The sequence below is a fragment of the Trichoderma camerunense genome, assembly GCF_050948025.1.
Source record: "Trichoderma camerunense strain CBS 138272 chromosome Unknown V8C40scaffold_24, whole genome shotgun sequence".
Taxonomy (NCBI): Eukaryota; Fungi; Ascomycota; class Sordariomycetes; order Hypocreales; family Hypocreaceae; genus Trichoderma; species Trichoderma camerunense.
In genome coordinates, this window is record NW_028145346.1 from 404,870 (window position 1) to 420,767 (window position 15,898).

The following is a 15,898-nucleotide window of genomic DNA, read 5'->3' on the forward strand; positions in this document are numbered from 1 at the left end:
GTCTCCATTTTCGTTTATCTTTAATAGCCAAATGAAGCGCTCTAAGTCGCGACCATGCCCATTCAGCAGCATCATTCATCTCCAATCGTGAGAAGAGGCATATATCAAAAGCTGGCCTTCTGTATCTCATTCAAGCGTAATTGGTTTAGTGGTAAAATTCTCCGTTGCCATCCGAGCAACGTCGGGGAGCCCTGGGTTCGATTCCCAGATTACGCATTGTAATTCATTTTTGCACCTGGCGATGATTTTTGTGGGTTCGATTTATCATGGAGTCGTGATGGACATTGGTGGGGTTGTTTGTGCCTTGGTGATGGTGGTAGTATCAATGTTATCAATGTTACATATGTACCACTCTTGTGCTGCTGAATGTTCATATGATGATGTGTGGAGAAACGCGAGATGAGACGTTGTGCAAGGATGTGGAAAAGATAATCATGGCAGATTGTATGTTCCTTGTCTCTAGGTAGCGATGCTCGGCATATTAATCCCGCCCTGAGCAACATAATCGATGAGCCCTGTTGGACTTGCTTCTTCGTCTAAAAGAAGCCCCATATCGTATGCCAATTTCTCAAACAGGTGCTTCAATAAGCCATTCATACCAAGTGTTTGCGGCCCTCCGGAGGAGTGGATTATTTCTGCAAGCCCACGTACATGCTGCCTAGATGCAGCAATATTGCCAGCTTGTATCTATACATATGGCATCAGTCCGACCATGTCAGATTGTATCATTATGAGGCAAGTTCAATGTCATATGAGGGTCACTTACCTCGTCTAATGTCAAAGATATAATCGTGGCAATTATGGAGTCTCTGGCAGAGCAATTCCCAGCATCAATGGCCTCTCTAATACCGCGAATGCAGAGGATTCTATACTGCATCGCCAGAGTAATGTACTCTTCTTTCCCGTAAGCTTGATGTAAATGGCGGCAGGTGGATAAAAATGTAGTGCTCAACATGTCCACGTTGGATATAGCTAACTGGATCCAGCTTATCCGTAGCTGGTGGTGGTGGATGCTTGGATCCTTGAGTATCATGCACTTGGATCCATATTGGGTAGTGACTATTGTGATATCTGGAGTTTAGTAATCAGCAAAAGAAGAGAAAAATCTCCGCTGAAACACCAATGGCAAGCTACAAACCAACTTACAATGGTCAAAGAGGTAGTGCTCCAGTGGCGAAAGCGGCCTAACAAAGCACCCAAAAGGGTCCCGCCGACTGGATGTGAGCTGATCGACAGGATCGGGTATCAGAGCAGGGTACTTCTCGGGTACAATTTCGACCAAGCGGTTATCTCTCTGCTCTGTGACTTCACCGGCTTGACTTTTCTTCATAGGCGGAATACTCAGCTCTACATTGTTGGCCTGATTCGCGGCTTTGCGAGCATGCTTCACTCTAGCATGAGAGACTCGAGCGGCATGTGAGTACGCGCGGCGTTGTAACTTGGAAGAAGACCCTTGCGAAGGATGTGACAGATTTATAAACTCAAGCTTGCTCTCCATTGGTAGTAGCACTCCGGAGTCGAGCCTCGTTCAGCTACAGGTTAGAGAGCATCATGCAGAGCTAGGTACCGAAGCAGCCCACGTACTAACGTGGGGGTCGAGATAGGGATAGTTAGATGAGAGAATATGACGGAGTAAGATACAGAGCACGGTCGAGGAATTGTTTGTCCTCAATCTCTGTTGTGCGTGTGTTTGTGTGATGCCATTATTGGAATTCCGACGTTTACAAAACATTTTGCCGCCTTGATCAATGTACCTTTGTACTCTTTCCTAATTGGGATAGACCCCGCTTACCAGGATTCTTTCGGGGTTTTATGAAGAATCCTCATCAAGATCACGAGAGTTCAGCATAAGAAACTTTACTTTCCGTACAAATACTCACACTTATGAAGAGCTCTAAGGCGTTAATCTCTAAATATTATGTATAAAATACTTAGATAACTTTAGATGCAGAGGATCCCCCACGTGTACTCATGTACTCTTTCTAGAATGGGAATAACGCCATCTTGAATACATCGCTTACCACCCTAGACCCTAGAGGATTAGAAGACTGTAGTATCTTGCACGGAATTATAATGCGTCCTCATTCAACTCTACTATATTGATTTAAAGTGTTTATAATCATTAAATCGAAGGCGGAGAATGTTTCTCCACTTCATTATTACGGACATGATGAATCCGAGGAAGCGGACTTGAAACTGGCTGGAGATATAAGAAGCTTGGAAGGTGTCCAGTCAGTGATCGCTGTTATCCCTTACTCGCCATCGATTCATTCCCACACTTCTTATCATTGTGCTACCAACAACCCACCTCTGAGTCTCAAACACAATGACTGCATCCAGACAGGCCAATGTGGCCATCATCATCACTAGCACCAGACTTGTTAGGGTTGGACCAACAATTGCCAACATTGTCAAAGACATTCTGGAAAAGGAAGACGGAAACGAGACAAACCTCTCCTTGGTTGACCTTGAAGACTTCAAGCTGCCGATATACGACGAGAGCGTTGTTCCATACCAAGTTCCCTCCCAGGCAACCTATGCCAACGAACACAGCCGCCGCTGGAGTGCCGAAATCTCCAAATACGACGCCTACGTCTTGGTCATTCCTGAATACAACTACGGCGTGGCAGGAAGCACAAAGAATGCGATTGACTACCTGAGGAATGAGTGGATTGGGAAGCCAGCAGCTATCGTAAGCTACGGCATGACCGGCGGCAAGAATGCTTCGGAACAAGTCAAGGTCTCGCTTGAGGGAACAGAGCTTCGCGTGAGCCCTACACGGCCTCAACTCATATTTGCAAAGAATGGTGAGACATCAGACATCCTTGCCGCTATGCATAAGGGCGAGCTAGGCGAGAAATCCCGCGAGATTTGGAGCACTGAGAACAAGAAGGATATTGTGAAGGCTTTCGAGGAGCTGAAAGAGGCAATCAAGAATCCCCCGGCAACCAAAGAAAAATAAGAATAGATAGCTGACATATGCAATACTCCTATCTTTTAAAGTCAAAGAGTCTTCTATTCTATGCCCAGCTAAGCTCAATATTATCACCCACTTGCTTACTATTGAACCACTCTACAATCTCAATCTTCTCTACCACCGGTCTTGCGCCATCTAACACACGGCTTCGAGGTAAACCCTCAGAAGCCCACCACACAATTGCAGATGCAAAATTGCGGGCAATGCATTGCCTCGGGCCTTTGCCAAAGTGAAAACTATCTCGCAACATTTCCGGCGTACACTCCAGCCAGCGCTCTGGCACGAATTCATATGGCTTTGGAAACACTTCGGGATTGAAATGCAGCGAATAAGCTCCAATTCCAACGCTTGTGCCAGCTGGAATGGTCGGCAGGCCTGGGACATTCAGTCCTCCTGGTGGGACAACCCGAGGAAGACGAGTGGGATTGGCCAGTGCTAGACGGGAAGCTTCTTTAACCGCTCCTGATAGATAAGGGAGAGATCGAGCGTCAACGCCAGGGTTCTGCATGATTTCTTTGTAAATACGCTCAAGCCTGAAAAAACGGTTAACAGGGTACTCATACGTGTAGTTAAGGCTCACTCACTGATCGGGTGCCTGGGCAAGATGCCAGCAGAAGACGGCTAGAATCCTGGCAACACCATCTGTGCCTGCAAACATGATATCAATTACCTGTGCTATAGTCTCTTCTCGCGAGAGATTTGCATTGAGAAGCCGTCCTTGGTATGTTTCTTTCTCTCCTTGGGCGATACTGTCATCCACGACCTTGGCTGCAAACTCCTGGACAATATCTGTGCTCGTGCTTATTGACAGTTTATTCTTGTCAATTTTCGCAGCCCAACTATCAGCAAAGCTGAATATCCAACTCGGAAGATAAAAGAAGCGACCGCCCGCAGCAAAATTATCGACGAAAGCAGTTGCGCTAAGTCTTTCGGTGCCAACGCTGTTAAAGCACTCCCCAATCAGATATTCTGTCAAGGCATCCATCGCCATGGAACGAAAGAGGTTTAATAGATCAACTGGGCTGCCTGCTGCCAGAGATTTTCGACGTTCTAGCTCAACCAGTGTTGTATCGATAATTTTCTGCATAGCCGGTTTGCCGTTTGTGATTGCTTGCTGCGCAAACAAGGGCGATACAGCCTTGGCACGAACTGCTCTATGAGTATGATCTGTTACTGAAAATATGGTAGGAAAACCATTGATATCGAAATTTCTGTATCCAGCAATCTTTCTAAAGCCGCCGTTGTCGACGTATATAGGATTGACAGCCGCTCCGTCGGAAATGTCGATTTCATTGGGAGCAATGCGAACTACAGGTCCGTATTTTTTGTGCAAGGCAGTAATGATTGTACATTCAATGCCTTTCCAAGTAAGATACCAGTACCAGATTGGAGTAAGGCGAGCAATGAAGGGGCCGGGGATGTGTCCTAGGCGATCGGTACTCAGTCCGTGTAGGAGCCTCAGTAGCAAGATCGAAATCACAGCCACCCCAATGGATACAGGACTCAGAGCTGCCACAAACAAAGCTGGATTGGCAGCAGCAGTCGCCATTATGGCTGATGTCGATGAAGCGGCTCTATGGCCAGCTTTGATGTTGAAGATTGTTGAGCGATACAAATTGAGGGGTTTGCGAAACCAGGTTTTAGTTATGTGGTCATGCCGCTTGAATCCTACGCACAATTGTGGAAATCCATGCATGCCAAAACTTATAGTCTCCCTTGCATACGTTTCACAGAGACGCCGGTACTCGATGACATTTAATCAAGATTATTATTATTCCCATTCTATAACATAATTGACTTAGTTCTACAAATCAGCAATAGAACGACAAGGGATTTGTAACCTCAACAGATTGCTCCCGGGATAAGAATTCCGATTGTAGTCAAGACTGCTTAACATTTGTTTTGATAAGGACAATGTTGCTATTGAATCCTCTCAAAGAAGCCGTTGACACTGGGGACCTTGGGAAGGTCTTGTCTCATTCGATTTCGCTGCTCAGAAATTTTAGATCGGTCTTCTTCTGGTTTTCTATGTGCGCTTTCTGAATAGCTGCGATAAAGTGCAACTGTAGGCGCCGGCATGTTGTAAAAGACTGTAAAGCTCAAAAACTCGGCCGCGCGTACTTGTTGATGCCAATTAGATACTCCTTTAACATTTTCATTCTTGAATTTGTCCAGAGCCTATCTCCGTAAGGTGGAACGATATCAACAGACTTCTTGAAGGCGACCTTTGTTTCTTATACGAGAATAATCATGTGCGACCCAGTAGCTCAGACCAACCTGTGATCTGCGATCTAGATCGGCGTCAGGAGCAGAGGAACTCACTCTTTCAAAGGCCAGCCAACAAACATCTTCTGCCATGTTCCTATTTAGGTAAAAATATCCCAAACGGGCCCGAGCACCAAATACCGGCCCGGAAGACGGCTACTCACGCCGAAAGAGCTAAACTCGCGATCGGTTAGACGTCTCCATAGTTGAGGCGGCCCCATACAGTACTACCTAGCTATTATGTCTTGACATGGTGTTGTATTCCATCGATCCTGCTAGTGAAAATTTAAGATACGTAGTAAGTGTGTATTGGTCTAAGTATTCTTTTAAAATTGTAGCTCAGAGTCCAGTATGGGCGCCAACAATGATTGATCTTATGAGATTGACATAGAGTTTTGTGACATCGCCTGGAATATTTCGACGGCGACTGACAGGAGCTTCAGTAGGTGGTTTATTACTTGGCGAAACAATGAAAAAAATTCATAGCTATATATGTTAAGCCCTCGCTTCTATATGTCGCGAAAGCTCTTGCTGCTTTCCATCGAGCTCATGAGTACCCGTCAAAAATTGATAAATTCGAGCGCTAGAGATGCTCGGAATTTTCGGTAAAGGGACGATTTGGGTATAAATACATTGCTCGATATGGATCGGCGTGGCATTATTGGATCTGCAATCCTTTTCAAAAATTTATGCTCATTGGCTACAGGTGGTTAGAATAAACGTGTTGCATCCATGGATGTTTAAACAGATCCATGGATTCCTCGGCACTTCGGAGCATCCCGAGTGGCCGCTCCGTAGTTCCCACTTTGCCCAGATCCGTTACTGATCACAGTCGGCAACGAACTGCCATGTGAAAGTTCTTTACATATTTGACTCATATTTCAATCAATCGCGACATAAGTTGTCTGGCAAACCCCTTAGAATTTTCCGTGTGATTTTGGAGTAGTTCTCCCTCTCCTCAGACTCGAGATGTCGCGATTACTCATCTTGAATTGTAATCATTCCCGTGACAGGGAGGCTTCAATCTAATCATATAACTGGGTCGGATGCCATACGTTCAGCCAATCACAGGCCCGACCTCGGCTGACGTGGGATTCAAGTCCGAGGTTTAATATTCCGAGGTTTCCATGCGTCGAAGCTCCTCGTTTCTATTTCCCAACAGGCAAAGATCCCTTCAATGGTCCAGTAGCTCTGTGTCAAGGCAAGAATACTCGTAACTGCGTCAAGATGTCGACTCGCCGCTATCGTTCGGCTATTGCGTGTCAAACCTGCCGGGTGCGCAAGGTGCGATGTAGCGTGTCCATGACGGGAGTGCCGTGTATTAGTTGCGAGCAGGACCAAACGGAATGCATCCTGAAGCCGCGACAAGGCAAACGGTAAGCCATTCGTCCGTGTACTCGTATCATGGGAAATGATGTTGTTTATATCATCAAACCGGGTTACTGATTGATTCCAAGCCACTCGTCCCACAGCCATCGGCAGAGCACTACTGTGTTCCCGGCACCCCGTCACTATGTTGAAAGCTCGGCGGCAATGCGGGATACCGCTAACCAAAGCAATGCCAATCCTTCGTCACCGGATTCTAGTCCGGGGGGTGAAATTGTACCATTGCAAGACTCACAAGCGCCGTTGGACACGCCTGAGACCAAGGTTTCAGCTGCGTCCAGCGAGCCAAGTGCCGCGGATGAGGAACAGCTCGGCGTTGAGATGGTAGAAGTGGCCCTGGGACATCCACGAAGAGAGTGCCAAGTCCCGTACTACATCGGTATGTTAACCGGAAGGATCATCTAGGTGCATAATCTTATGCAGCAGCGTGTTATTAACTCTAAACCCATGCAGGTGAGCAGACTGGGGGGCCTACATCAACCATGCATATATGCACAACCGATCATCTCATACCAAAGCATCTCCTCATGCCGGCAGCAAAGCCAACCACCTTAACCGAAGATGAAAAGACCTTTCTCCGCCGTAAAGGCGTCTATTCATTTTTATCAGACACAGCAAGTGATAGTTTGATCCGGGCATATTTTCACAATGTCCACCCGATCATGCCCATCTTGGAAGCGGACAAGCTCCTGGAATATCATCGCTCTAAACGACTGAAAGAGTATAACCTTATACTACTATGGGGTCTTTATACCATTTCTTCCAACGTAAGTATTTCTTCCATCCACACCGTTTGTGGTGTATGCAATTACTAATTACGGACCACAGTACGTACCTGCAGAGATATACGAGAATGAAGGGTTTACATCTCGAAAAGCGTTCAAAGCCGAGATGTTTGCTCGTGCAGTCGTAAGTCAACTCATCATTGTTCCATCATCTCTCCTTTTCAGACAATGCTAAGACGTACATTTAGTGCGTATATAACAACGGCGGGGAGAAAAACAACCTCATCCTTCTACAAGGGGCGCTGCTACTAGGCTTCTGGAACTCAGATATAGAGGACCACATGCAGCCATGGCAGTGGAGTGGCCGAGCTATTAACTTGTGTCATGTCCTCGGTCTCCACCGCGATATTGATGCCATCGGATATAATCCATCCATAACCGAGCGACAGCGTTCACTATTTCGGAGACTATGGTGGACGTGCTTCTGGCGAGATCGTTGGCTTTCCGTTTCGCTGGGAAGGCCTTTGCGGATCAATCTTGATGAGTCCGACACTCCTGATCCGCTGGTTTCAGACATTGCCGTGGACCTGGAGGGCATACCAGAGTCTGTGACATCGGCGTTCTTCCCCAGAGACCTGCCACGGTTGGCAGAATATTGGATTCAGCTGATACAAATGACGAAATTGCTGGGCAAGACTCTTATGACATGCTACCAACTCCGACGGCCGAAACCCACGATTAATCAGATTGATACTCTCGAGGCAGAGCTTATGCGCTTTAATATGCCAGAGCACCCAGATCCGATCCTATCTCGATTGGCGACATTTTACTATTACCATTTGCAGCTACACTACCAGTTAGTACTGCCTCAATATTCTCCTTTCCTCGCTTTACCATTCACTAACCGACGGATAAAGGGCCATCTTAATCACATTTTACCGACCTTGCAGTGTAGAGGCTCCTTCAGATCTTCCCTCTTACCGCCAGAGAGAATGGCAGCAGGAAATGCAGGGGAAAGCAATGTCTGCTGCTTCAAAGACTTGCAACATTGTCTATGCACTCGCTCAGGGCAACTTCTTTTCTTTTGCCGGACCAATGACGTGAGTTATTTCTTCATTCAATAGTGCTTTCGACTGTTATTGTCCAACTGTCTTTGTTTGACCGAGATGTATACTAATGCTACTGTTTAGGCCCACGCTTCTAGTCCCAGCAATGCAAGTCTACCTTCTCAACTGCAAATTCGGCGACGCTCTTTCAAGACGCCTCGGCTTAAATATGCTAAACATGTGTATGATGATCTTGGAAGAGCTGCAAAAGACGTATTCAGTCGCTTCCGTGTGCCGAGGTATCTTCGGCAAGGCCATCCAGCAGCTTTTCCCCGACGACGCTGCCAGTATTTCTCTAACCCACTCTCTTCCCGAGCAAGACGTGACGCCAGTAGCGGAGTTGATGCCCCCTCCGAGCTCTATCCCAGATACTGCTCTTCAGTTAGAGCTCTTTGGTGCTAATGTCACCAAGGCGGATTTTATTGATGCCCTTACAGCTGAGGCATCCATTTTTAGTTTTGTCGATATGTTGAACTTTTCATCATGATCTTAATATGATACCTTATGCGCTTAATATTTTGTATGTTCATGTATGTAGTCTAGGTTGGGCTTTGTGTAATGTTCTTGTCAAACTACTTTTTAATGATCAAAAACATGTTACTTCTATATGCACCCCGTGAGGCCTAAACCGAATTCATGAATGTATTTCTTTTACCAAATAATTACCCATGGCGTGGCTAACCACAAACGGCACGGTCAGTGCCAAGGGACGGCCTGAGTTAGATCTCGGGATAAATGGGATGATAATGCTCTAGATTCCTCGGCTGCTTGGCAGACCTGAATCTACCCAAGCCAAAGCCTTGGCGATCTCGGGCCGATGCCGAGCCTGGATCCCACGGGCCGTGATCCGAAAAGGGCAATATGGATAGATGCAGTTGAATCGGTACCGAGGGCAGGGAATTGAATTGATGATAGAGAGGTATATATTAAGTTATGGCCGAGACAACGATAAAGTATGCATGCCTTAGCCTATCGCTGATCGTGCTTACCTGCGTCATATGCTGGACTAGTCACTTGAGAGTCTTCGCTATAACTCAAAGAGAACCCTATTTTAACATTCTCAGCTCAATAAGAAACCACTGAAGAACCCTCATTACTCAAGATTCTTAGGTGACAATCACAGATGAGATTATACAGTGATGCAATTATAAACATTTCACTGGTATATTTTTAGAGTAACTTTTCCTTTAACCACTTCTTATCCTTCCCTTATCCATCGAATACAACGTCAATGAGCCCTACACTAGCACCTGGGATCATCTTTATAGCATTCACCCGGAACCGATCATCTGCCATCTTGAATACGGCGACCCAATCCTCAGCTGTACGTTCCTTGGCATTGAAAAGAACCAACATCTGCATATCAAAAGCACCTTGCATCCTCCTCACCGGTAGAGGTGGTCGCTGCCGCTTTTCATCGTAGTCTGGAAGCATAATGATGTCGAACAGCGCGATGCGAGCCCCAGGAGTTAAAGCTGGGACGAGTTGCTGAAGAATCTTCACAACGTACTTGTCTGGCCAGTCATGGAAGATGTTGCGAAAGATGTATGCGCTTGCAGAAACAGGCTGTGGCGTAAAGAAGTCGTGAACTTGGAATGATATGCGGTCGGCAAGCTTGGGGGCGGATGCCATAGCTTCGTCAAAGGCTGGCTGTAACTCCGGGAGATCCTGAACTATGAAATGGAGTTGTGGATGGGATTTTGCGACCATTGCGCTGATATGACCGCTTGAACCGCCAATCTGTGAGATAAATTAGCATATGGAGCTGTTGTGTTAGATCCGTGGGAGACATACATCAACAACAATAGCCTCACCAAGGCTCTCCCAGTCAAAAGTCTCCACATAAGTTTCTGTATTGATCATACCACCGAGAGCTTGCAACCCTTCAGCGAATCGAGTAGCTCGATATCCTTTTGGCTTGCCTTCCTTCTCATCTGCATTGAGAAATTCCCACATCGGGCGAGATACAACCTTGCCGTCAAAACTCGCTAGATAGAAGGCAGCATGTTCTACCTCTTCACTTGCTGTCGGATGCCCAGCAAACCACTTTTGCAATGCATCTGCCATTACTACACCCGCAGGCCGGACTTCTTCAAGGCAATGACTCATGAAGGATTGCATATGGTGGTTACGGGCCATGTATGCAGAGGCAGCGGTGTGGACAATCCGGTTGGACCCAGGAGACTCTTCTCGAAACAGGTACATGCTCATGCCGAAACGGAGGAATCGACGGGCCATTTGTTCAGGTAGTTTCGTAGCTGTCGCAATCTCGGCGTAGCTGGCAGCGCCACCAAGTGGAACGGCGCCCCAGAAGTTGAAGCGGTTGAGAACGTCTAGTGCCATAGCCTCATTGCCCAGCTAAGATTCATAACATCAGTACAGTGAAAAAAGAATGTTGACAGGATATATGACTTTATAGCACTTACCCACATGTTTTGTGTGATAAAATACTCGTTAGGGCCCATTGCTAGATGCAGCATATCCATCAGAGCTCCGACAAGTTTTGTACGGGGGCCTTGGATATCTTGATCAGGTGGTAGGGATCCAGGTGCATCTTCGTTGAATGATGGCTCAGGTAGGTTCTTTGCTCGAAGAGTGGCCGTGAGCGTTGTGGTGAGCTCAGTAACGACCGCGAGCAAGCTCTCGAGTGTTTCAGTGGTTTGTGCCATGTTGACTTGACAAATAGATTTCCAAGGAGACTTTTCCTCTGTATGTTAGGGTTCAACTCTAGAGGGACCAGCCTTCTATATCTTTGCGTTAGCAATTTCTAACAGCGGTCAGCCTATTGCAACTTACATCTATTCTAGGAATGTTAACAGGGTATATATAAGTAATCATCTCGGAAAACAACGAATGAACTGCTGTTCATGAACAAAGTCCTACTGGTTCGACATATGTACACGACTGATGAGGCTCAAATCGGAAAAATTACTAGAATTGAAAACATACAAGTAAGCACTATCGCAGAAGAAGGCAAGGAAACCATCCGGCCGGTTTACCCGTGCATTAGCTCATTGTTTCTTTGACTACTGATTAGTTATGGTTATGTTCTATTTTCTTGGCCTTGACTATTGAAATAACGGCAGTGTTCATTGCATGAAGTTGACGGAGCTGTGTCACTAGATATAGCAGCCTCCATCTAAACTGGCCATGCTTGTTTTTACTCAATTATCTTAGTGTCTAGTGATCACAGCTGTCTTCAACTGCCCTTGACAAAAGACGAAGTATGTTGTCACAAAGTTGAATAGGTCTGTTGATTCTACAATTACAAGTGGTAGATGATGAACACGTTGGAATTAAGACTAGTATGACTCCAATTGGCTGAAAGTAAAAAGCAACTGTCAAATCTATTTATTAAAATATTCTCTACTCATTAAACTATCCTTGGCTCACTGGAGGCGGCATTAAATCTATCTATTTGGCACGGCACATTCTTCCGCTGTTATCAACAGTCCAAGCCTCACTGCCCACAAGGCGGAGGCCATAAAAGAGAGAGTTGGGATCATACTTCTTCTTGATAGAAAGAAGAGTGTTGTAGTTGGAGCCAAAGAAGGTCTGCTGGAAGTTGGGCTGCTGGAAGTCGCCCTCGTTCATATACGCGCCGCTACCAGGGGTCACAGCGGTAAGCTGCGGCACATACTCGTTGGTGATGGTCTTCTGGTCGGCGAGCATCTGTGACCATGGGGCAGTGTTGTTCCAGACGGTACCGATCTGCAGATGCACCGTGGTGGTTCGCCAGACGGGGAACACTGCGTTGCTGGCCGCGCCGGCCGGCTTGGCGTAGTTTGCGGAGCTGCCCACCATGATAACACCGTGAGCAGTCAGGTTCTGCAGGACAGCCTGGAGAGCATTGTTGTTGTTCTCGAGGACGCTGCGCGGAATCAGTCGGCTGCCGTAGTTGAAGTCGCCGACATCGAGGTTTCCGTTGGGGAGCGGGCCCATGTAGGTGTTGTAGTGGTCATAGTATGAGAGCGTGGTGTATTGGGTGGAGATGGGAGTAATTCCAAGCTCGCTCAACAGGGCGTTGAAATCCGCAAGGACAACGTTCTGGACGTAGTCGGAGGTGGAGTTGTAGACGGTAACGGGCTCGAGCTCGAAGACGGTGTTGGTGAGAAGGTAAATGACCATGGCGCCCTTATCAATCATGGCGGGCAGCATGGCATGGAATCCGGCCACAAACTTGTTGAAGTTGTCCTGCGTGGTGGTGGCGGCTGCGACGATGATCTTCGCACCACCAATGGTAGCATCAGGGTGAAGCTTGACGGTCATGGACGTAACGACTCCGTATCCAGAGCCACCTCCGCTCAGAGCCCAGTACAGGTCGCTGTTCTTGGAGGGAGAGGCAGTCAGGATCTGACCAGCCGCAGTGACAACCTCGAACTCCAGGGTCTGATCAGCACCGAGACCGAAGGAGGTGCTCAGAGCAGAGTGACCACCACCTTGAGTGTAACCTCCAGCGACACCGACGGTTGGGCACTCTCCAGAAACGGCGACAAAGCCCTTGGCATGGGCAGCCTCCAGCATTTCAAAACCTTGGACGCCTGCACCCACCTTCATCGACGGGCCAGTGTAGTTGGTGCTTTTGTAAGTCGAGATGCTGATGCTCTTCAGGTTGTGAGTCCAGATGCCCAGGGCGCCAGCGCCGGTAGAGCGACCAAAAAAGCTACGAGAGAAACGCAATCAGCCTACATGTACACATACTTATGGAGAGAAGTTGCAAAGCAGTGTCAGCTTACTCATGGCCAGTGTTGCGCACAACCACGCGGATGTTGTACTTGGTTGCGAATGCCAGGGCGGCCTGGACATCGGCGTCGCACGAGACGTTGACGGCATAGTTGATGTAGTTGCCCAAAACACACGGCTTAGACTCGGGGGTGAAGGGATCGCAGCTCTGGTTGGCGAAGAAGGGCTGCATCACCGAGGAAGATGTCGTGTAGCTACATATCGCATTCTGTCAGACATGCGCCGGCTAAGAGGGTTGAAGCAACGAACTGGGTTTGCGGCAGTTCCCAATTGGCCTGCAGTTGCGAGCAAACGGCCTTGTTATACTTGGGATCATGGCATGGCGTTCCGATGGGGACGGTCGCAATAAGTCTGCCTCCGACTGACGAGTTCAGTGACTTCCATGCGGCAGCATTTGGCCACTGGGGATCGCTGGGGAGGTAACGGCAGGGAGGCGGAGGAGGAGGAGGAGGAGGCGGGCGAGCAACAGCTTCTGTGGTCAAATTGGACGCGTGCGCAGAAGCCAGCAGCGTGGCCGTGGCCGCCAATTGAAGGGAGAACTTCATCTTGCTATTATCCGAGGCAGATGAAGATCCGGTGAGAGGAGAGTCTTGACATTGAAAAGAGAAACACCAACGACATGTCGCGATGGACAGTATACATATTCCTGCGACAGATCCATTTTTATCGCATGAGGACAGCGTCGTATTACCAATTATGGGGACGTTGGAGACACGGAGATTGGAGACGGTCACTGATCGCACAACAAGCGAATGTGACGTCGCTGCCGCCGAAGACTTGAGCAGCGTTTAGGGCATAAATCGGCTCCATTGCGTTGGATCCAGCAGGTGAACTATTGAATATATTTCCTATGTTTAGAGATGTCAAGAACGTTGAACCGAGGAGGCAAAGTGCCAAGAGGGGATGTTGCTCCGTCCTCTTCTTCACAGAGGCAAAACCAAACCGCCCTCACCGTGGATTGCAGCCGAGCCAAACCCCCTAGATGGGGGCTGCATTCTGCATTCCATATATCGTAGATCGGGCTTGGCCCAAGATGGACTAAACACGGATCCGGTCTCAGGTCAGGTTTACTATGATTAGGAACATGTCCGAAGCCCCCCGGTAAGCCACAGCGTCCCAAGTGTCGGTGAATCCCAGGCGAGCTTCCATTCCATGTATTCCATGTCTCACAACTCCACACAGCCGAGGCACGAATCTCGACAACTCGTTCGACTTTTGGCCTGTTCAAACTGAGCCCGCCGCCGAGAGAACGACATGCCCGTATCTGTGCTTCTGTGTGGGGTAGGCTTCGTGCATTTTGCAATCTCAAGCGGTTCTTCCCATCCCAACAGACTGGATTTTCTCCCAGCGGAGATTGCAAATTCTCCATAAATCCAAGCAGAAACCCACTCGCTAATCGTGGCGACAGGGATCGTTTGCTGGCTGGTAACGGCGGAAAAGTTGCTGTATACAGCATTGGACAGACCAGACAGGGGGCGTTGTCGCCTGCGAAGAGAGCCCGTCTATTTTATGCAGATCCACATCGCTGGGATTAACAGCAATCTTCTCGAATGACTCGACGACACCACGTGGTTATCAACCCTCAAAAACGTGGCACAGGGACAATTACAGCCGGATCAGCGCATCTAACGCAATTATTCCACGGGGAACTCCAGAAGCTGATGCTTTCGTATTATAATCTCCTTGATTAACGTAAGCCAGGTTGAATCTTTGGTCAGCAGAAGCCGCGGCTTAAAAAAGTATATAAAGGGCATGTTCTCCCGACTGAATGGTCGAGGAGAGATGGCTCGGTTTAGGTTTTGTGACCTGTGTCGAGCAACAGCTTGCTTCGAGCAGGTTTAGCCAAATACTCGGCTGAGTTGCGACAGCATGTCCATTCTTGTTAGTTAGTCTACGGAAGAGGGTTGAAGAAAAGTATGGTTCATCAACTTGTGTGGTTGGTCTACTTTGATATCATCCCGAGTTCTGTATGCCCCCTTGGAAATGGGCGAGTTGCAGATTATCGAAGAGCTGCAGCTCAGTTCACATTTTTGATAAGCTTGTAATGAGCAAAATTCACTTCCACTTGGCTGGTTTCTCTCGCTTTCAAGATTCAATCTCGGCCACGGCGATGGTCTCGGACTCTCACGCGAGATACGGTTATCTCCATAGAGCCGTGGCAGAGCTCATGAACCGAGAGCAGCCGCTGTGAGAGAGCTCTGGTGTTAGGTGGGGGTTTTATAACCTACAACCAGCACAGGAGAAAGCAAGAGCATTAGTCATTGCTATCAATTGGCTCGCTGGAGGCAAATGGGCGTAGAGTGGAAGCGTGGAGGAGAATGCCCTCAGGTCCACATCGATTGTCAACGGATCCAGAGCCGACAATCAAATTTTTCTCTCCCGAGAGTGGGAAGGGCTTGACCGACGATCGGAAAGGGATTCACCGCGCGCGACGGGAGGGAAGAGCGCGAGAAGATCATGGACCGTGTTACCATAGCGCCAATCTTTTGCGGATACCTCTTCTCAGCGTACGAAGATCCGGGGTTTAGTAGGGAGACATTTAGTAGCAGCAGTTGAGAGCTTTTTCAGTCTATTTCGTCCGTACGAGCGACTCGGAGGCGAAAATCCGGATTTACGGCGCACACTTGGCCGTGACAGCTATCAATAGCGGCCCGGCTATAAGTTAGCAGGTGGCTTTTTTGGTGTGTTGTGGTGGC

General features: G+C 48.0%; 6 protein-coding genes and 1 non-coding gene across 7 annotated transcripts; 3 read left to right on the forward strand and 4 right to left on the reverse strand.

The window, feature by feature from the left end:
* The first annotated feature begins 134 nt into the window (after positions 1 to 134).
* Positions 135 to 216, forward strand: V8C40DRAFT_t198. Its single transcript has one exon. It is a non-coding gene; the product is annotated as a tRNA-Gly (tRNA).
* Positions 217 to 348: 132 nt separating this feature from the next.
* Positions 349 to 1,695, reverse strand: V8C40DRAFT_123924 (uncharacterized protein). The gene is made up of 3 exons (XM_083210977.1): positions 1,147 to 1,695; positions 767 to 1,071; positions 349 to 687 (listed from the first exon to the last, which is right to left on the reverse strand). The coding sequence occupies exons 1-3, from the start codon at positions 1,496 to 1,498 to the stop codon at positions 460 to 462; spliced, it is 885 nt and encodes a 294-aa protein (XP_083068146.1). The 5' UTR covers positions 1,499 to 1,695; the 3' UTR covers positions 349 to 459.
* Positions 1,696 to 2,326: 631 nt separating this feature from the next.
* V8C40DRAFT_283716 (NADPH-dependent FMN reductase) lies at positions 2,327 to 2,962 on the forward strand (the record flags this gene model as incomplete). The annotated part of the gene is made up of 1 exon (XM_083222014.1): positions 2,327 to 2,962. The coding sequence occupies one exon, from the start codon at positions 2,327 to 2,329 to the stop codon at positions 2,960 to 2,962; it is 636 nt and encodes a 211-aa protein (XP_083068147.1).
* V8C40DRAFT_257442 (cytochrome P450) lies at positions 2,843 to 4,632 on the reverse strand. The gene is made up of 2 exons (XM_083218500.1): positions 3,562 to 4,632; positions 2,843 to 3,510 (listed from the first exon to the last, which is right to left on the reverse strand). Exons 1-2 carry the CDS (start codon positions 4,524 to 4,526, stop codon positions 3,021 to 3,023), a joined length of 1,455 nt encoding a protein of 484 aa, XP_083068148.1. The 5' UTR covers positions 4,527 to 4,632; the 3' UTR covers positions 2,843 to 3,020.
* Positions 4,633 to 6,403: 1,771 nt separating this feature from the next.
* Positions 6,404 to 9,028, forward strand: V8C40DRAFT_257443 (Zn(II)2Cys6 transcription factor). The gene is made up of 7 exons (XM_083218501.1): positions 6,404 to 6,618; positions 6,700 to 7,007; positions 7,082 to 7,395; positions 7,457 to 7,537; positions 7,602 to 8,209; positions 8,271 to 8,453; positions 8,544 to 9,028. Exons 1-7 carry the CDS (start codon positions 6,470 to 6,472, stop codon positions 8,944 to 8,946), a joined length of 2,046 nt encoding a protein of 681 aa, XP_083068149.1. The 5' UTR covers positions 6,404 to 6,469; the 3' UTR covers positions 8,947 to 9,028.
* A 640-nt stretch (positions 9,029 to 9,668) lies between these two features.
* On the reverse strand, positions 9,669 to 11,128 carry V8C40DRAFT_270694 (O-methyltransferase domain-containing protein; the record flags this gene model as incomplete). The annotated part of the gene is made up of 3 exons (XM_083220208.1): positions 9,669 to 10,199; positions 10,254 to 10,817; positions 10,886 to 11,128. The coding sequence occupies 3 exons, from the start codon at positions 11,126 to 11,128 to the stop codon at positions 9,669 to 9,671; spliced, it is 1,338 nt and encodes a 445-aa protein (XP_083068150.1).
* Positions 11,129 to 11,793: 665 nt separating this feature from the next.
* On the reverse strand, positions 11,794 to 14,065 carry V8C40DRAFT_123938 (FAD-dependent oxidoreductase). The gene is made up of 3 exons (XM_083210978.1): positions 13,452 to 14,065; positions 13,196 to 13,396; positions 11,794 to 13,122 (listed from the first exon to the last, which is right to left on the reverse strand). Exons 1-3 carry the CDS (start codon positions 13,745 to 13,747, stop codon positions 11,874 to 11,876), a joined length of 1,746 nt encoding a protein of 581 aa, XP_083068151.1. The 5' UTR covers positions 13,748 to 14,065; the 3' UTR covers positions 11,794 to 11,873.
* Between the last annotated feature and the right edge of the window lie 1,833 nt (positions 14,066 to 15,898).